This window comes from Triticum aestivum, chromosome 6A (assembly GCF_018294505.1).
Source record: "Triticum aestivum cultivar Chinese Spring chromosome 6A, IWGSC CS RefSeq v2.1, whole genome shotgun sequence".
NCBI classification, from domain to species: domain Eukaryota; kingdom Viridiplantae; phylum Streptophyta; class Magnoliopsida; order Poales; family Poaceae; genus Triticum; species Triticum aestivum.
The window spans coordinates 263,009,250-263,030,539 of record NC_057809.1 but is presented as its reverse complement, the minus strand read 5'-3'; the positions used below and the strand labels follow the sequence as shown (position 1 = coordinate 263,030,539).

At 43.2% G+C, this 21,290-nt stretch overlaps 1 protein-coding gene and 1 long non-coding RNA gene across 4 annotated transcripts; one reads left to right on the top strand and one right to left on the bottom strand.

Annotated features, from left to right (window-relative positions):
- Positions 1 to 4,192: 4,192 nt before the first annotated feature.
- Positions 4,193 to 14,501, bottom strand: LOC123127412 (ubiquitin carboxyl-terminal hydrolase 15). Of its 3 annotated transcripts, XM_044547109.1 has the most exons (15): positions 14,221 to 14,487; positions 13,063 to 13,414; positions 12,531 to 12,932; positions 11,569 to 11,959; positions 11,110 to 11,497; positions 10,873 to 11,027; positions 10,697 to 10,794; positions 8,638 to 8,723; positions 8,363 to 8,525; positions 6,795 to 6,918; positions 6,423 to 6,580; positions 6,261 to 6,345; positions 5,665 to 5,877; positions 5,223 to 5,284; positions 4,193 to 5,142 (listed from the first exon to the last, which is right to left on the bottom strand). In XM_044547109.1, exons 3-15 carry the CDS (start codon positions 12,851 to 12,853, stop codon positions 4,446 to 4,448), a joined length of 2,943 nt encoding a protein of 980 aa, XP_044403044.1. In that variant the 5' UTR covers positions 12,854 to 12,932; positions 13,063 to 13,414; positions 14,221 to 14,487; the 3' UTR covers positions 4,193 to 4,445. The 3 variants fall into 3 exon arrangements, with proteins under 3 accessions (XP_044403044.1, XP_044403043.1, XP_044403045.1); XM_044547108.1 differs by lacking the exon at positions 13,063 to 13,414 and having other exon boundaries at positions 14,221 to 14,501; XM_044547110.1 differs by lacking the exon at positions 13,063 to 13,414 and having other exon boundaries at positions 10,697 to 10,785; positions 14,221 to 14,495.
- Positions 14,502 to 16,694: 2,193 nt separating this feature from the next.
- LOC123130595 (uncharacterized) lies at positions 16,695 to 19,004 on the top strand. Its single transcript, XR_006463897.1, has 4 exons — positions 16,695 to 16,984; positions 17,169 to 17,320; positions 17,416 to 17,479; positions 17,575 to 19,004. It is a non-coding gene; the product is annotated as an uncharacterized lncRNA (long non-coding RNA).
- Positions 19,005 to 21,290: the final 2,286 nt, after the last annotated feature.

The following is a 21,290-nucleotide window of genomic DNA, read 5'->3' as shown; positions in this document are numbered from 1 at the left end:
CGATCGATCTCGCCGAGACCGAGCCCGACTTGATTTAGCACACTGCATGTTGCCTGCCTGCCGCCGTCGCTGCACCGACCTGCCGCTGCCTTGGTTGTTTCTGATTGCTTCTAAACCTGCTGCTTTGGCATCCGTGTCATGACCATTATTGACCTTCACATCAGACCTGCTCTGTTGCGAACCGTCAATTGATTGGGGACAAAACACACCGCCTCTTTCCAAGACCGACCATCACAGCTTTTCCTCTTGATATAACAATCCAGAGCCTCTTCAGAACCTCACTCTGATACCACTTGTTAGAATAAATCTGAGGCATACCGTTGATCATCCGAGGACCAAGCAATCACATGAGCACGACACCAAGATTTGTTAACGAGGTTCACTGATATGGCTACATCCCCGGGGCCTGACTATGGGCGCTCCTCCCCATGACACCGCTACAATACCGCACCCGGTCGCCGTGGACACCGGCACATGCCGCCGGCTTCCCCTGCGTTCTGATGCTATTATGTTGGCATATGTTACATCGTGTGTCTAGCCCCGCTATATATGAGAGGCCTAGGATACAAGTGTCCTACTTGGACACGGCTCCATATCCTATCTAAACACAATACAACTACAAGTCCAACTGTAACCTACCGTGTACACTATATTCGACACAACTCTAACAGCCACACCACCACATCGCCGGTCGGGCACCTGCCGACCGCAATGTAGTGCACGCCCAGCCTACAGGAATCACAAATGGGACCAAGATCTTCAAGACGGCACCCCCAAGAGGGAATACGACGTTCAAGACGACGACGACGCCTGATCCAACCAGGATCATGACTTTTGCCAGAAGATCTTAACCTGAGAGCGAAGGATGCCCAAATCACCTCAACGGTGCCTCCAAGGAAGAAAGCAACGCCCACGGGCGCCGCCGCCACCGGCCGGCAAGAACTGGCCAAGCTTTCGCTCGGATCATCGACACCACCACTCCCACGCCAGCAACTCCACTGACCCGTGCACCCCTGCACAACAACAGCGCCATGACCGTGCAGGGAACACCACCACGCCTTACTATCAAGCCAACCATGGCAAACCACTAGCACGTAGACTAATGCACGTCCTCCGGACAGGGAAGGGCAGATTGCCACCCCGCATCCTCCCGCCAGCCGGATCTGGTGGTTCAAAGTCCGTACAGAAGCAGACACAACAGCCCGAGCCGTCGGAGCTGTGACGTGCCAAAGAACCGCCCTCGCCGAGCTGCCAAGACAAGAAGGACAAGCCTCCCACCACCAGCACACCGCGGCCGCAGCTTCGCCCGCGCAAACACCACAGCCACCGACATGTCAACCACCTTCTCGGGACCACCCCCGGATGCCAGCCCTCGATGCCCACCAGAGCTCACAGCTCCATGGGGCCACCAAGCACCACATCGTCGATGCACGCCGCCCGGTGCAGTCCCTCACTGGCACCAACAACCCCACCATGGAGCCGCCGAGCACCAGCCCGCCGACGCGTCGCGCGCCACTCCGCCGCAGCCACCGAGGGCGGAGAAGCCAGATCCGGGCAATCGAACCGGATCCGGGCGCTCTCCTCACAGACGCCACCCCGCAACCCCGTCGGCCGCCCACGCCTCCAGGAAGACGCAGCCGCCGCGCGCGCTATACCGCGAAAGAGGAAAAACGCCCCGCCGCCACCCTCCCCGAGGCATGCGTGGGCTTCACCGGCGGCCCCTCCAACGGCGGCAATGCAGGGGAGCGGGGAGAGGAGGGCTTTGCGGCGGCGGCACTAGGTTCCCCCGTGTCGCCCGAGTTAGGCGGCACGGGGGGTCGGGTGTGTGTTGGATAGCCCTGCAGTTTTCCCAATCTATCTATCACTGTCTTCAAAACTGAGGTGGTCCCACAGGTGATAGTACTATTGAACTGAAACAACACTAATAACATTCGATGAGCTAGCATACGAAATTGAAAAGAAAAAAGGGCGAGTTCCAAAGAGGATGACCTCGAGATAATCCCCATGAATGAAATAAGAAAGGAAAACTCTTAGAATCAGCCAGTTGATTATAGGCACGCGCATCAGTCGTGTTGCTAGCCGGCCACGTGTTCTTGGTGGACCACGCTGAGGTTTGGTTTAATTTCTTTCCTCACGCGTGGACTACTATTGGCGCAGATGCAGGAAGCGTTGTTGCTTCCTGCTAGTACTGCTTCGTCTCCCATGTATGGATACATTGTCATGGACGAGTGGACGACATGCTACGATGTTACTTGAGTGTTTGCTACAATCACATGCCGCAAGTGTTTCCCTGTGCTAGCTCCTCATGATATATTCAATTTTTTTCCCTGATGTTTTTGCTGCAACCAAATGATATTATTTTTGTGGGGAACCAAATGATATTTTATTGCGTACGAAAGTCGGTCGTGCTAGGGCTACAAGGACGGTTGGCGCTGCTGCAATTCGCATGCGCGACAATATAAAGTTGGTCAAATTCAAGCGAGAGACTGATTGTTGTTGCTGCAAGCCGGGCATGTATGCTGCAAGTCTGGACACTGCATTTGTTTTTGTTGGAAAGCTGCATGCCCGTGTCGCCGTGTTGTAAAACCTGGGCGACGCTGCAAAGCCGATTGATGGTGGTTCCGGCTGGACGTGTGACGCTTCAAGTCTGGCAACCATACTTAATTTTTTGCTACGATGTCGTAGTAGTCGTGTTGCAAAAATTAAACGATGTGCAAAGCTAGTCAACACTACTCCAAGCCGGATGCAATAATGACAGCAACTTTTTTGTTGCTACAACAGCTGGACTGTTGTGCTACATAACCATGTGACGCGGCAAAGCAAGCCACGCGGCGCTACAAGGGGGACTAGTGTTGTTGCAAGTCGGCTCTAAATGTTGCAAGCTAGGCATACGTCGATGCAAGGTCGGCCATCTCCGTTGCAAGCAGCTCACACTTTTTTTTACAAAGCAGGCCGCGCGATGTTGCAACTGTCGACACCATCACGGGTGTTACGGCCGCTACGAGGGCTTCGCCTAGTGTGTCGGTGTTGCAGCTATTTCGAAAGCATCGTCAATGATGTGACCATTTGCAGGTGCATCACCGCTATTGTGGTTAGTGCATGGGGTGTCTGACATTGTTATGATGACGGCCGGCGGTGTTGCGATGTTACGACAGCAGTTAATGTTGTTGCGATGTTATGACAGCAATCGATGTTGTTGCAATGTCACAACAGTGTTGCGGTGTTAAGGCGGCGGTCGACGGTGTTGCAATGTTACGATAGCAAAAATGTGTTGGAATATGTTGCGATGCTATGACGGCGGTCGACGGTGTTGTGATGCTATGACGGCTGTCAACAGTGCTGCGATGCTACGACGATGGTCGATGGTGTTGTGATGCTAAGACGGCTGTCGACGGTGGTCGATGGTGTTGTGATGTTATGACAACGGTCGACGGTGTGATGATGTTACGATGGTGTTGCAATGTTACAGGCATGGTTGATGTTGTTGGGATGTTACGATGGCAGTCAATGATGTTGCGATGTTACGGCGACGGTGTTGCAATGAGGACTAGTGGGGTACACGGCAAACGCCGTGACCAGACCGCTGGTTGGAAGGTGTATGCACAAAGAGAAGGCGATGTTGGAACCGCTCGATGCGTCCCATCAAATGATTTGGCATGCACGACATAATCTTTGGCCAAGTCATGATCTATTTTCTTCTTTCTTTTGCAATTATCGGATAGGCTAATTTACCTTGCATGTGGACTAGTCATGATGTACTTTGTGGTTTGTTTGCTACCAGCGTGTAGGTACGTGAAGCAAAAGTGTAGTGGCTAGTAAATAGAGATAGTGTGTACGGTTCATGGGGCCCATGTAAATGGAGAAGGCCGGGAGCAGCCTGTTGAATGGGACGGATCAGACGGCTAGAGACAGCGCTGACGAGAGCTAGTTCCGTGCTGCTCACTGCAACTTGGTGCGAGAAACTTCAGATACAGACGGATCAGACGGCTGCGGACCCGGCTGATCTTTGGCAAAGATCAGCCGGATGACGCCTAGCATCGGCCGCTTTACCTCTTCAAGCAAATATAGGAATTTAACAAAACTTCGTTTCAGTTAAGAGATGCCCCCATAGGCTCAAATCAGCAGTATCCTACTGGCTACTGGTCAGCTCTTACTCTTTGGCCAAGAAATGATAGAAATCTGGAAGCAAATGGAAGTTCTCGCACAGTAAACAAATTCTTGGCCATCTTTGCTTTCACAAAGCCAGTCCCTGAGTTCTAACATGTCAACCCAAAAGCTAGGCATCTAGACAGATCTAGTTACTTCACTACACTGAGTGAACTACATCTAGAATATGCAGCTACAATTAAATATGCCTCATCTGAAATAAAAGAACATGAGGCGATATTAACAGCACTGCTAACCATATCAGCCCAGCTCCAGCTAAAACTATCAGATGTAGACCATTACATATGACAAAACCCAGATGTTTGAACAAAACCATCTCTACTATGGTTATACCTACCATACAAGCTTCGCTGGTTTGCTGAAGCAAGAGGTTCGGCTGAAGACGCGCAAGCCCTGTCTGGATATCTTCCTCTATGTACATTGCCGTAGGGGTGAGTTGGCAAGGAAGAATCTGAGACAAAACCCATGCTTTCCGGGAAGTACCTTGTTTGCGGATTGGAAGGCGAGAGCCTTGTACATGAGACAAAGTTGCCAAGAGGATGGTCAGGAGCATAATATGGCCCAAAAATTGAGGTGATTGGATCAAGGCCAGCATTGTCACCATAATCCACAACACTGAATGAATCTCTAGTGCTTTCCGTGGTAAACGAAGATTCATCAGAGCTGGTAAACAGGGACCATTCACTTGATGTAGCGTCCGAGAAGTCCGTGCTAACCGAATCGGCAAAAGCATCATCGGTGTGATATAAATTTTGGGACCTCAACTTGGCATGCTGATCTTGCCTGTAACCTTCCTCCTCTGGTCTAAAATCATAAATACCACGGCTTTGATCATCAGAAGTAAAGAGTGATTCTGTCTGCTTCTGCTCTTGTTTAGAAGAGCCCTTGGAGGATTTTGATGAGTGACGATATGAAGATGATGGATCAGGCAATAGGCCTTTCTCAATGTATATCCTCGGAGGGCGAGGAAAAGATCTAAATGATAAATGTTAAGACTAGTGAAGACAAGGAAATAACTCGAATATTAGATGGCAAATATCACAGGCTGGCTGTACCTCAAGTAGAATAGCATATATGCACCTTCTGACATAACTTGATTCAATGATACAGCCTTGACCTTCGTATAACAAGAAACAAGTAGCCACATCAGCTCACACAAATTCCCAGATTTTATATTTTGTAAACATACATGACCGTATAAAAATATGACTACAGAAAAGACATCACATGAAATAAGTGTGACTATTTGATTGTTCGCCGTCACAAAGCACAAGCAGACTTCAATTCATTTCAAGTTCCATAAGCACTAAAACAGTAAGATTACAACATAATTGCATTTCAAAAGAGTATACTATGAGCTGCTAGTTTTCTAAACTCGTGATTATGTTTGCTTCTTTAAAAGAAATACATATCTATGTGATTCCACTAGTCTAGAATAACTTCTAAAAGCAACACATACAGAAGTTCTTAATCTACTTCAAGGAAATTTATGAATACCTCTGAGTCATCAATTCTTAACCATGTTCCCTGCATATCTTTGACATACGATATGTAGTGACCAGAGAATGATGCATTTTCTGTATCCACATGTACAACCACAGCATACAAGAAGTAAAGAGGCGGGTGATCACCAGCCCCAGTCACAAAAGGAACCATGTCCAACATATCAGGAAAAGTGACACATTTGTTAATCTTGCCATACTTTCCTGTCTGAAGCACGAACAAAATTAGCTCAATAAACTAATCTTAATAAGCAATCAAACAAACAATTATATTAGTGTGCTAAGGAAACTTCTTCAAAATGAGCATTTAGTTTTAGCGGGGTTTGGTTGCAATTTGAAGATGTAAAACACAACATCATGAAATTCTACATAAATTAGTCATTAATATCATACTGACAAATGTATACTCTATGATAACTGCACACAAGTATTACTATACTTCGAAACATGCAGCTGAAAATTAGAGATAATACAAAGATACTGGGCGCGCACAAGTATTACTATACTTCGAAACATGCAGCTGAAAATTAGAGATAATACAAAGATACTGGGCCAGATCAATATTGCATACAGAGATGAAATACATAATACCTGGAATCTTTTTAAAACTACTGTTAATATGCTCGGCACTTCATGCACGCTTAGCTGTTTTCTAGCTTTAACATAAGCACAACACCTGCAGTAAAATTAACAAGCTTTAATATGCTGTGGTCCGATCAAAATGATGAGAAGATTGTTAGTTTGCCACAGTACCTTCCACATTTATACATATTATCCCCATCTAAATCTTCAGGAGCAGTGAACTGTGTCAAAGCATCTTGCAAGGACTCCACCCAACCATGAATCTCCAAAGTAAGATCCATTATATTCTCGTATCTTTCAGATTCATGATGGCATCTGAGGCACTTAACCTTGTTTCATTTACTAAATTAGTTAGTATATGATAGAAAAATAGTGCTTAACTAACTAGCTAGAGAGCCAGCAGAAAAGAAAATACAAGGAACGAATCTGCAACTTATGCACACACGCAAAAGGATATTCGATATAAACTGTAACAACTTGAGCACACGATTAAGGAAATTTGCAGCACTAAAAATGAAATCAAGTCAGAAAATTACGAGTTACCTTCGATTTAAGGCGTCCACCAAACATCTGTTGTATCAGTGTAGTTTCCTGCAAGCTTTGTTCTACTTGCTTCTCACCACCCAGTCCATCCAGGCACGCTGCTTGCATAGACATCACAAGATGCCTGGTTGTGTTGAAAATCAAGCACATTATGAACAAAATGTTAATACATGATCAATACAAAAGGGATAGAGTAGGTCTGACAGATTTAGAGCAACAATTATCATTTTCCCCTTCCCATTTTCCCCAACCCACTTGATAGTGTTGACATAAGAGACCATGAGAATATAAGAAAAGTTCATATTTAAAGCCTCTTAAATATTCAGAATACATCAACAAATTAATAGACTAGTCTGTTCCAGGAGACTAGGGAGAGATTAGTTGTTGCCTTCTTGGACTGATGATCTTTCTTATTTTCTGTTTCAATTAAACAGGATTATCAGTCAATCATCAGTTAACAGCAACAAGCAACAATAACAAAGCCTTTCAGTCCCAAACAAGTTGGGGTAGGCTAGAGTTGAAATCCATAAGATCTCGAGACCTAGGGTTTTGGCACGTGGATAGCTAACTTCTACAAACAAGTTGGGGTAGGCTAGTTCTTTGGTGATATTCCAGTCCTTCAGGTCTCTCTTTACGGACTACTCCCATGTCAATTTTGGTCTACTCCGACCTGTCTTGACATTAACAACACACTTTAATCTTCCTCTATGCACCGGCACTTCTAGATGCCTACGTTGTATATGACCAAACTATCTCATACGATGTTGGACAAGCTTCACTTCAATTGGTGCTACCCCAACTATATCTACCTCAGACAATGTTGGACAAGCTTCACTTCAATTGGTGCTACCCTAACTATATCTACCTCAGACGATGTTGGACAAGCTTCTCTTCAATTGGTGCTACCCCAACTCTCATGTATATCATCATTCTGGACCCGATCCTTTCATGTGTGGATGTGCATCTCTACTACATCTAACTGTTGGACATGTCATCTTTTAGTTGGCCAACAATTTGCGCCATACAACAACGCAGGTTGAATTGCCATCCTATAGAACCTGCCTTTTAGCTTTTGTGACACTTATGACAGAGGACGCCAGAAGCTTTGTGCCACTTCATCTATCTGGCTTTGATTTGATGGCACACATCTTCATCGATATCACCATCCTTCTGCAGCATCGACCCCAAATATTGAAAGGTGTCCTTCTGAGGTACCACCTGCCCATCAAGGCACCCCATGTACTGAAACCGCACCCCAACTTACTCAGTTTTAGTTCTACTGAGCCTAAAATCTTGATTACAAAGTCTGTCTCCACAGTTCTAACTTTCTATTAGTAGTCACTCCACAATATTCAGAACAAATTTTGATTGTGTTGTGACTAACAGAATATGTTAAAAGCGAAACACCGAAACTTTGGTTTCATCTAAATCAGAGGCCACCCTTGTTAGAATCGGTTTCATCTAAATCAGAGACCACCCTTGTTAGAATCAACAGGAAATAGTGAGAAAAAAGAGGAATGAAAAAAATAGAATAAGAGGAATTAAATCTAACATGTCAGCTAAACTACCTTAAAAATTCATGAGCATCTTCCTGACTTCCACCACCCAAGCGACATCCAATGTTCCTTAGATTCGAAAGGATTCTGCTTGGAGACACAGGTCCACCACTTTCACGTAAAGTTGAAGCATATTGCTCAAGTTCGCACATAAGACACCAGTTCTTTGAGCAACCTATACGAAGATAACAAAGTGTAAGACGGACAGGAGTAGACAACTGTATTATTACTTTTACCCTGTGCAGACAACAGTACTGAAGGGGCAAATGTTATGGGCTTAGTATTACAGTCTTTAGAATGCAATCTCAGAAGCAGGTGGATCATCAGGGGTTTTGTGCACATGAGGCATTGTAGAACAGCATTAGCATAGCAGCTGCAAGAAAGGACAATAGTCATTACATATAACCCATGACAAGCTACAATTTAACTAATTAAATGTTCAATTTGCAGAAACAGAAGAAGCAACATTTGGCTCACAATTTGCTTGACTAAATAAAGTACACCTTATTTAAATTAATTCTTTCGTAATATTTTTGGTACACAGGAATTATCTTAATTTTATTTAGCTGCACGTACAGTATGATTTAATTATATTGTTGCACCATTTTTAAAATTTGCTAATTTACCAATCTATGTGTTTGATACTTGTGAATCACCTCCTACTGGAAATTCAGTTTCACCCCTCCTGTTAAGATTCTTAGATTGGTTATTTCCAGAACATATTGCATGTTGTTCATCTTCTACAAAATTTGCACAAAAAAAGGGCAGCCCGATGCACATAGCCCCCGCTTGTGCAGGATCAGGGGAAGGGTCCAACAACTTTGTGTCTTTTGTACGCAGCCTTTCCCTACATTTCTACATGAGGTTGTTTCCAGGACTCGAACCCATGACCTCATGGTCACAAGGCAACAGCTTTACCGCTGCGCCAAGGCCCCCCTTCTACAAAATTCGCATATAAGAACAAAAACAAATTAAGTCAGCACGACAGTTTAACAAAGACAATGGAATGACTGCTGGATACCGAACAGTGCGTCAAGGAAAATCATCACTGTCCGGGGAAACCAAGTGCTAACCCGGGTATGTGAGTTAATAGACCCAATTTCTGGAGAGTGGGATGAGCAGTTGATCCGTGAGAACTTCTGGCACATTGATGCCGAGCGCATCTTGCAGATCCCTTTATTTCATGCGGAGACAGAAGATTTTGTAGCGTGGCAATTAACAAAGAACGGGGTTTTCTCAGTTCGGTCTGCGTATTATAAACAATGGGAGGCAAATTTTGATGAGAATGATCTGGGCCTAGTACGTTACTCCACGGCGCCACACCCAATCTGGTGCAAGTTATGGAGTCTGAAGGTGCCAGCAAAGATAAAGATTTTTCTGTGGCGATGCTTACACAATGCTATCCCATGCTTCAGTGTTCTCGCAAATCGCCATATAGGGAGTATATCTCAATGCCCAGTCTGCCAAGATGGTGCGGAGGATATATCTCATGTCCTATTCCAGTGTGCACGATCGAAGGCCGTTTGGGATGCACTCGGACTCAGCGCAGAGATTCAGTTTGCTGCTGTAATAGACCGAGCTGGTGCGTCTGTTATCGATTTCTTATTATGCGATGAAGCTTATCAGAAGGCGTACACTGGTCAGGTTGAGCTATCGGAGATGATAGCCACAACATGCTGGTATCTGTGGTTGCAGCGGAGAGAATTCGTCAAAGGGGAGGAGCTGCAAACGCCGGAGAGGACAGCACCTGCGATTGGCGCTTGCCCTCAACTACGCTCGTGCTGTAGGGAAATGTCCGACTGTTGCTAAATTAAACAAGTGGCCATCTTACCAGGGCTTCTAGTTCTGAACGTGGACGCATCCTATTTTGCTGGGACAAATTCAGGTGCATGCGGGGCGGTTGTCAGGGATCATAAAGGCCGTTTCATCACAGCTGCAACAGCAAGACTTGAACACGCCGCTGATGTTGTCGCGGCAGAAGCAGCGGCACTGTTTGAAGGTTTAAAATTAGCCCTAAGTGTGGGATGTGCTAAGTTGATGGTAAGAATGGACAACAGTGTTGTGGTGGATGCAATAAAGCTAAACGAAGGCCATTCAATGGTTGCAGCGCCTGTGTTAGATGATTGCCGAAATATCTTGAATGATTTTGGGAAGGTTACTATTGAGCATTGCTTTAGAGAGTCAAATGTAGTAGCTCACGAGCTGGCAAAGTGGGGGTGTGCAAACGACCCTCATTTGGGCGGATGCACCTCCTAATTTTCTTGTTAAATTTCTAGCGGATGATGTAACCGTTATTTGAGTTAATAAAGTATACCTTCCCGTCAAAAAAAAAGACAATGGTAATACCTGTTCCCACAGTTGAAAAGACCTCTGGGAGAAATACCCCGTACTTCATACTGGAAGAACTTAACAAGATCTTCATAGCAAAACAATACCTGAAATTCCTATTTAGAACAAAGTAACATTACATACCAAAACAGCGCAGTAACTCAAGACAAGAGTTATCATAGATGATTCCAAACCTTACTCCTCTTGTTATCATTGATTAAACCCACCAGGCTGGTTTTGAGAAATTTTGAGGGCTTCTTCAAGACTTCAACCTTGGATGCTCCTAATTTTGAGATTCCAGTGCATCCTTGTAAATTGTTGTTCGTTGAAACACTTGATTTTGCAGATCCTACAGGATACAATACATATGTGAGATTAAAGAGAAAAATACAAGGAAAAGGTAGCCCGCTTCAAGAGAGAAGAAACATTACTTTGCTCATTTTTGCAGGAAGTGTTCTTTTGATGGACATTGTATTGATATGATGCCAACACCTCCTGTGTTTTTTGTGATGAAACCACCTTACCTGGTGGATAAGGAGGCTTCATATAAATCGCATTTCCTCGCCCACTATATTTGCAAGATGATTTGCTCCTCTGTAGTGACTCTGTTGCGGAAGAATATGGCCCCTCGCAAGAACTCGTCATATCAGAAGTAAAATAGACACCCATGTCGGGTTCATAAACTGTGATGCTTGCTTTTGGACATTTTGTTGTTTCAGGAGCACAATTATTGGGTTGTTGTACCGTATTATTGAGAGGATAAGTAAAATCATGGTTGCCATTCTTTTCATCTAAACAACCATAACTGTTGTTTGAAACCTGAAAGCGCAAGGTAAAGAACTGAATGACACAAACTTGGAGAATAAAAAATGAACTAGAAGATATGCTACCTTATTTGCTGATAAAATCTCAGATGAGTTGGTTTCTTCATCAACACTGTAATTGCTCTTTTCACAAGATGCAACAGAAGCGCTATTTACTCTTGAAAGAAGACTTTGATTTGATTCATTCATGTTGCTTCTGTCTGTCAGGAATAGATCAGTATCAAGAATATAGCTATCAGTTGTCGCAAAGGATGGCTCTGATACTGTGTCAAAATTCATGTCATGCAGGTGACTGTCACCCCCTGGAAGAGGTGAATTCAGGTTAGTCAAGAACGGCATTTGTTCAGAACTCTCCGTCGGAGATAGTCCACCAGAGTTGCTACCACCATTAACATGCCACTGCTGGCATGTTTGTTTATGCCCTTGCCTCCAGTGTATAATTTGACACTTTCCAGAGCTGTGGAACATTCAAAGTGGCATTAAAAGTGGCCACAACAACAGAGCAATATAATTTTTACATTCATCACACAAGCAAGAGAGTATCGCATGACAAACAGAGTCATGGTGCAGGGATAAATCAGTTGTAAATTCAGCATTTTTAAGAGACTGGAGTTATTAGATGTGTTGCTTGCTCCAATCAGGCGCTGGATTATATGCAGTGACAGGGTACTCAATCCTACCAAAAAAAAAGGGCAGCCCGGTGCACGTAGCTCCTGCTTGCACAGGATCCGGGGAAGGGTCCGACCACTTTGGGTCTATAGTACGCAGCCTTTCCCTACATTTCTGCAAGAGGCTGTTTCCAGTGCTCAATCCTACCAGCTTAACTAAAATTTGATATGTCACCAATGAAACGAAATAAGTGACTCGCCCACTTTGGTGACATAATAGTGGTACAGTTCTTTTTCAGAAATGAAATCATTATAATAAATAAACAGCAGATAATAAAGTAAGATTCATACACCTATTTGTGTGTACACGACTTTTTGGAGTTTAAGTTCATACCAGAGAATAATAGGTCAGAATCTTACCAGTATCTAACAGATTTGCACCTGGAGCACCTAGTCTTTGCAGGGCCACGACAAGTAGCACACTCGTGGTATTCTGACCTTAAAGAAGGAACAGATCTCAAATAAGGCATGGGTCTCAGAGACGGTCCTGGCAATATAACATCTGGGCATGCCATTGTTTCAACTTTGAAGGCTTCTTCTGCAGCTTTCTGGCCAAGCACACCTACTCTTGTTTTCTTACTTACAGAATCATGCCATCTCCCAAGAAGAAAATATGCTATCACCGGAAGTACGATAAATACAACAAAGAGTGCAGGCACATCAGCTTCCCTTGGTTGGAGCATATCCCTAGAAGATTATTATTATCCAGCTCCAAGACTTCTCTGCTTCAGCTCGGAAAAACATTCCAAATCACTGATTTACCTACAGAAAACAGCAAAGCTGAAAACAAGAATCACAGTTTCCACTCTCTCAGAAGTGGAACATGTTAAGAGAAAATGATTGCGTTCAAACATTTAAGGGGCTAGGACAGGATTAAGCATATCAAACGAACCAGCTCACTGGAGTTTCCTTTTACATGTCCTAGAAGCTCACTCCCATTGGGGCTTCAGTTCACTTGGGATTTGGCTTACACTTATATGATACTCCCTCCGTTCCGAATTACTTGTCGCGACGAGTAATTTGGAACGGAGGGAGTAATATCAAGAAGCTCCCACTTGTCTTGCCATGGCTTCAACTTACAAGCACAACCATACCATAGTACTCCCTCCGTTCACAAATACTTATAAGATGTTCTGTGAATTGGATGTATATCAAGAAGCTCCCACTTGTCTTGCCATGGCTTCAACTTACAAGCACAACCATACCATAGTACTCCCTCCGTTCACAAATACTTATAAGATGTTCTGTGAATTGGATGTATATAGACATGTATTAGTGTGTTTGTTCACTCATTTCAGACTGTATGTAGTCCATACTAAAATAACCAAAACATCTTATATTTGTGAACGGAGGAAGTACTATATTCACTGAAATTAGAGATACACGGTTTCCCAAAATGATTAATTGCCTTAGAATGTTAGGGCCAGAGAGATAAGTTCACTTTGTGGCTCACATCACCTCTTTATACTATATCCAAATCCTCCAGCAAATCAACCACTAGACTACCGGAAACAGCATGGAGGGCAACAAAACTAAATTAAATCTTTGCATGTGGCTCCTTTGGGCATAGCTCATGGATGGCGTCCAAACTCTTATCCGACATACGTATTTTGTATTTTCGACAAACTACACTCAAGTTTAGGAAAACGTTTGGCGCAAAAGATTGGGCGTATGAGATGGCAACAGAAGCAGTAAATCAACATCGCCAAAAATACCACAAAGCAATGGGCAGCACATTCCCGACAGCAAGATCAAATAGTTCTCTGGCGCATCTCAAAATAATAATAAATAAACAAAAGGATCCGGCGCCCAACTCTAGCTCCAAATGAGAATCCTACAAGCTCCGAGATCCCAAGCATACAACCAGTGGTGAATGCGCCCGCCGAATTTCCGAGGCAGTCGCACCGACACAAACGTCCAGGGACGGGAAAAAACCCCAGACACTAGCAACAGCAGACTGCGTAAGAGGCGCACGGAGTGCTTCGAAAAGCCTCGATTTTTCGCAGAACGGACGAAAGAAAAACACAAATCAATTGAGACTAGGGTTTACCCAGAAAGACAAATGTCGCTCCGGGCGGATCTCCAACGGGGGCGAGCAAGCGGAGCAGCAGTCCCGGACGGTGGTTCTGGAGGAGATCGCGGTATATAGGGGTAGGGGATGGAGAAGCTCTAGCCGAGGATGGCAGCGCTGCCGGCGGCTGAAGGAATCGGGAGCGGCGGTGGGAGTGACCGACTGTGGCTCGCTCGCTGTTGCTTGGCTACTGTGCTCTGCTCATGTGTGCGCGTTTTTGCTTTGGTTGTGCTCGGTCTCGGTTAGCTTGGCTCTTTTCAGCGTCTTTGGTTGGGTCAATTAGAGTGACGGAATGGAAATTAAAGCGGTACGAGATTTTAAATCTATTACGTAGTAGTATTTGGTTAGGGGCTGTAAATTTATAAAGGAAAAGGATGGGATTTGATACTCCAGCTTTCACCGTTTTATTATCACAAGATGGGTGGAAGTTGGAAGGGAATTATTTTAGACTAGCTACAATGGGTAGTAATATGTTACTATTCTATGTTACTATCTTTATAGTGGGAAGTAACATATGTATGGTAACATACAACACTTCATTTATTAGGCTATAGACTCATCTTATCTTGATATATATGATGTTACTCATATTAATAGTAAGTAGCTATGTTATCACATGTCTCTCTTTCTTCATTTATTGCTTGCCACATCATACATTTTATCTACATATGTGTGATGTTACTACATATGTTACTCCCACTGTGGGTAGTCTTAGAGTGCTCACAATGGGAAGTATCATAGAGTAGTAACTTGCCGATGTTACTAGTCTATGTTACTATCTCCATAATGGGTAGTAACATATGAGTGGTATCATAAAAGAGTTCATTTATTAGGCTATAGACTCATTATGCCTTGAAATGTGTGATATTACAGTAACTAGCTAAGTTACCACAAACCCCTCTCTCCTCATTAATTATCTGCCACATAAGCAATCTTGTATTGAAATGTGTGATATTACTTGTTAAGTTACTCCCATTGTGACTAGTCTTAGTGACTCACAATCTTTAACCCTTCGTCATAATTTATGTTCACTTTCCTGGTCTACTCTTTCGTCAATTCCCATGAACCAAACAAAGAAATAAAAATTCTCCTCAAATTTCCACAATGCACCAAATAGGGATTAGGAATAAAATGGCTCATCACATGTCAAATCTTAATATAACCCCCTATACTAAACTTCCGATCCTCTTCCCAAATATTGCCAAATACGTTGTTTGTTTATGACCCCTCCTTGGTCATGGTTGAAAAGAGGATTTAGATCCACGGAAGGACTGCGTTTTTCCTTCTAATCATCCGATTAGATAAGGAACGGTGCTTATTAAGAGACAATTTTTAACATCAAGTTAGGAGACACTCTTATATAAGATAATATGTTTGATGTAGAAAAGAAAATTGACGAAACACGGCAAGTTGCTGCTTTTTCATTAAGAGCATCTGTACCGTTAGTATCCGCTAAAAGCTCATCGATCCGGAAAATTTCAAACGATATGCGGGTTTTGACTGTTTTACGGTCTGAACAGATCCACTAAAAACTCGTCGTCGTGTAAAAAAAACATGAGGGGACCCGGATATGCGCCTCTCCGCGGCTATATGTGCGGGTCAGGGCATTTAGGTTTCTTAGATCAACAAAGAGGGGTTCCCTGGGTCCGTTACTTAGAAAGAAGCCCGCAAAAACAGGTCTGCTACATTATGCAAATATAGTAGAAGAAAGGAGTCTAGCGGCTAAAACAGCTAAAATGACTGATAACAGTAGGCACCCTCACGGTTAACACCACAAGACAATTAAACTGAGATAAGTGACAGCTTAACGGGACCACTTTCCACTTTCACTTTCATGATAGGAGGGATGTTGGAGATCCCGAGACTTCCAAAACAGAGACGGGGCTGTGCCTAGCAACAACACCTCCTCCCCTCAGCTTGTGTGGAGACGTGATCTCCTTGAAGGTGTCTACCCCATCATGATCACCATTGTCCCTCACAGCAGATTTTGGAGGTGGAGACATAACAAGTCTATCATCTTCAGCATGTGATCCTTGTAGAGCACACGCAATTTCTTGATTATTCTTAAAAAAAGCGATCAAATATGTTCAAGAGACAGCCAAGGCACACCATTAAACACCAAATTGTGCATGTGCTTCCATAAAGCCCAAAGAGCAATAGCAAAGACAATATTTGGAGCATCTAATCTTTTTCCAGCCACCCAAAGAGAGGAAATACTAGTGACAGAATCTCCCGGATCCATTTATTTAGGACAGTATAAGCGAGCCTAATCTGAGCTCTCTCACGCTACCCGTATTTTTAACCATTCGATTTCGCATATGGATGGTCTCTGGCCGTAGATCTGCCCTTAATGCACCGTTTGCGGGCTGTCCTAAGTGGACGCTACTCCGGGAGAAAAAACCAAGCAATGTGGTTGATTGGGCCTCCCAGCCCAAAAGCCATCTGATCCAGAATCAGCGACTCCGCACCTTCTTCCCTCACCCGGCCGCATCCATCCAATCACGCTCCAGACCTAACCCCATGTCGGCGAAGGTGAAGTGAACAACGATGACGGACAATCCCAGAGATCCGGATTAGCACCATGATGACGCGCGCGTCCCACTCCTCCGACCATGAACCCGAGCGGCAAAGCCCATGAAGACTTGGCGGCGCTGCGGGTAGAACCGGCGTCCCAGGCGAGCTACATCCAAGATGGTCGCCGCGCTTTTGCCCTCCCTCCACACCCGTTGTTCCTTCCCTGCAAGTACAGTTCACCCCCTTACACAATATGCCTATAGTGGACCGGGAGATATTTTGTCTTGATCTATTAGTCTTCCTCGTGTAACAATCCATCTCGTCACCTCTCCTCCCCCTTCCGATGACGTGGTTATGGCGTGGCTGGGCGTGTATCTCAAATCCTCCCATCAGGCTTGACTCCTTTCTTTCAGGAGACACGGGTTGGCTCAGCCGGAGTGGTTCCTCCTCCTCCCTTCTCGCTCTGTAGGTGGAGAATGTTTTTCACTAAGGGTGTGGGCGACTGGTCAGGCCGATCGATGTTAAAAGTGCTTCCTTATGGTGGTTCTTATTCTTCTATCTATTGGTATAATCTCCCTCCTCAAAGCCACATGATGTTTGCTTTTCATTCCATTCTACTATCGATGCATGTGATCTGTTAATTGTTGATTTGTGTAGCAGGGCATGCGACAAAAGGACATGTATGCATCATGTCAGCTGGTACAGATCTGCATCTATAGATGAGGTCAGTGGTGTGGAGCACTTGACCTTGATTTTATTTGACACGTGATGTTGGCAACTCCCTGGATGCATTTGTTGACGTTGTTTTGCTTACTCCAGTGCATGTGCTCTGAATTGTTGGGTTTGATCTATGTTCTGCTGGGTGTTGGGTTCTCTCTTGCCGCTCCAGTCGGCCAGGTTAGTATCCAAGTCATATTACTATGTAATGCCACTCGTGAGTGTGACTTTGATTGAAATAAAATAGCACTAGCTACCGGCTGTTGTTTTTGCTGTATGCAAGTTTGTTCACAAAAAATGAGCAAATGAAATATTAAATGTTGTAGATACTTAGCAAAGCAAACTTCACAGCGATGAAAACGACAACATCTTGACTATACATATAAGATATTGATCGTTAATCGAGCATAAAATAGAAGGGTTGTGTAAGCAAGATGAAGATATTAACTGTGTATTGGATCAGACTATTGTTACAAAAGTAATGCATATGTGAACCCACTTGTGAAACAATTCATGCTTGCTAGAGATCAAATTAGGGGCCGTCCTGAGTAATATGTTGCAATTAGAGTAATTGGCTCCATAGCTTGACTGCACCACTATCTCTTAACATTTTTCTTTCCACGAAAATCTCTCAACGATATTATATTCTATGTCCATATGATGTAGCATTGCAGTATGTGTTTCATTTGGTCGTTCAGCTTTGCCAACTTTTGGTGATTTATAGTTTTTTTTTTGCGTAAGCCTATTGCTATCTCTACAGGTTGTGTGTTTTTAAAAGAAAAAGTGACTATCTTTGGTAAATGATATTAACTATAGCTTTCAGTATCCTTGAAATGTTCGTTTGTCTCTAACATGCTCATGTCCCCCCCCCTAAAAAACATGCTCATGTTTTTATTTAATACAACCATGGCGCATGAATGGAGAGCCAGGGGGGCTCCCGATTTGATGATAAGTGTTATGATAACAAGATGACCCAATTGTTGTGAGTCACTTCTCTACCAATTTTATTATGTAAGGTTATAATAAGCTTTCTCTCTTATTCTCTGATACCATCTACTGATACAAAGTTGATACCAAGGAGTTTGCCACTTCATATGCTTGAAATGCATGAGTATTACTGACGTGAAGTTTCAAGAGAATCTTTTCTTTATGATGCAGTTAAACAATCTGTTTCCTTATCTGCATGACCTATGCTAACATTCAAGAAATATATGATACTAAGAAATGTGCTGTCATGATCAACTATGCATAAATTTATGTTCAAAACATTCATGATGGTGGGAACTATATTTTGAGGAACACGGAGTAAATCTGATGGGACTAATCTTATGTAACGAGTTGTCAATTGTCAGATTATGCATTGTATTAACTGATGTCGCCAACTAAGTAATGTCAGCAGTTGGGCTACGTAGTGACCCTCCTAAATATGTAACATATTGGCACCCAATCATGCCACCATATATTTGCATAAATACTTATTAGTACATGTAACTAATTCAAGGGGAAGTTCTCCATATAGCAGTACTCTTGAAATTTTGCATCATAAGGCTACACCATGAAACGAATTGCCATGTTGTTTCAATTTAACAAGTAGACTATATGGCTTCATATATTTTTATCAGTCCCTAACACTATAATGCCAAAATGGATGGGAGCAGCAACGCGCGCCATCAATGATCTAGTATTAAAGAAAGAGCTAACCTCCTGCCAAATATGTTGGGCAACCACACACTCAAATAAAAGATGTTGGATACTTTAAAGCTTAGAATAGAACACAATCCACGGATTTATGTAAGTTCCTTTTCAGGAGATTATCTCTGGTCACAAGTTTGTTGTGGGCAAACAACCATAGAAAGATGTGAATCCTAGGTGGTACAACCAATTTCCAGATAGCATGAATAAAAATTGGAGTTACTCCTCTATAGTTGATGATAATATATAGAGAATTGGTAGAATATGACCGAGATGCAGTGTATTGCCATACCAAGGCATCTATATCACTAGAAAAAGTAATACTCGAGGCCACAGCTTCCAGTTCATACCACATATTCATCAAAGGGGAGAAAACCCTTCTAAATGTGAGTTTTATCACATTGTTATCTAAAACCTGACTAACAGTTTTACCCTGCTCTCTGCAAATGCAGTAAAGATCCCAAAATTGAACAGACAAAAGGGAAGATCCAAACCAAATGTCTTCCAAGAATCTCACTTTAAGACCATTTCCAGTCACATGTATGTATCCAAATTTGACAGATTTGGAAGCCCAAACTACCCCTTCCAGAAGTTTGAAGATACATTGTCTTGGATACAGAAGATGTTTGGAGATGTATTATATTTGTTATCTACTATGTCCCTCCACATCCTACCTTCGCTATTCACATATCTCTTGACCCATGAGCCTAAGAGACAAATGTTAAGATCATGATGATTGAAAATTCCTAGGCCCCCAAATTCTTTCTTCATAGAAACTAGAGGCCAATTTGCTAAATGGATTTCTCTGTGTCCTTCAAATTCATTCCACAAGTAGTTTGCCATTTGGGTGTTGATGAGATCAACAGCCCATTTAGGAATTTTAGAGAAGGAAAGGAGGTTAATGGGGATACTGACTAAGCAAACTTTAATAAGAGTAATCCTAGCTGCATAAGATAGCAATCTACCCCTCTAGCCAGCAATCCTCTTAAGTATCTTATCAACCAAAGGTTGAATATCTTCTCTGGACAACTTCTCATAATGCAAAGGAATCCCTAGGTATTTCAAGGGGAATTTACCTATGGGACATCCAAATATATCAACATGGGAATTGAGATCATCACCTTCGAGGTTGATGGGAATCAACTCACTCTTGTCATAATTAACCCTCATTCCTGAGACTTGTTCAAAGCAAGTGAGGACCCACTTGACGTTTGCAGCTAGAATGGGGTCCTTGTCCACAAACATGATGGTGTCATCGGCATACTACAAGCTGATGAATCCCCTAGAGTAAATAGAATGCCCAAGCCCCTTGAAAAGGTTTTTATTAGATGCCTTCATAAGCATCCTAGTGAGAGCATCTACAACTAAATTAAAAAGGAGGGGTGATATAGGGTCCCCCTGTCTCGGACCTATTCCTATGAGGAAGAAATTACTTTCTAGATTGTTAAGCTTCACTCCAACAGACCGTTGGTGAGTGATCTTCCACATCCACTCGAGCCATCTAGAATCAAAGTCTCTAAGCTTGAGAAGGTGACCCAGGAAGTGTAAATCCACCCTATCAAAAGCCTTTTCATAGTCAAGTTTAAGGACTACTCCCTAACTATCAGACCTAACTACAGTATGGATAAGCTCATGCTATCAGCACTCTCTCCAGGATGTATCTACCTTTGATAAAGGCAGATTGTTGGAAATAAGCCAATTCATGATAGCTCATAGTCTATTAGTCAGGACCTTAGTAAAAAATCTTAGACACAATTTAACAAGCTAATTGGACAGGAGTTTTTCATTACTGAAGCATCACACTCTTTTGGATCAAGGTTGGTCTGGCAAAGTTTAATCTATATATATCAAGCTTACTAGCATGAAAATTTGAGAACATAGCCATTAAATCATGCTTAACCAAATCCCAAAACTTTTGAAAAAAGAAAAAAGGGAGCCCATCAAGGTAAGACCCAAAGACAGTTGTCCTAACTTCCTATTCAGAGAAAGGAGCATAGAGGAGCTCATTCTCTACAGGGGTTACTTTCTCAGAGTCGGCAAACAAATCATTAGAAAGCTCAAACCCAGAGTGCTCTTCGTTAGCAAAAAGGTTTTTATAATAGGTAGCAGCTATATCTAACATCTCT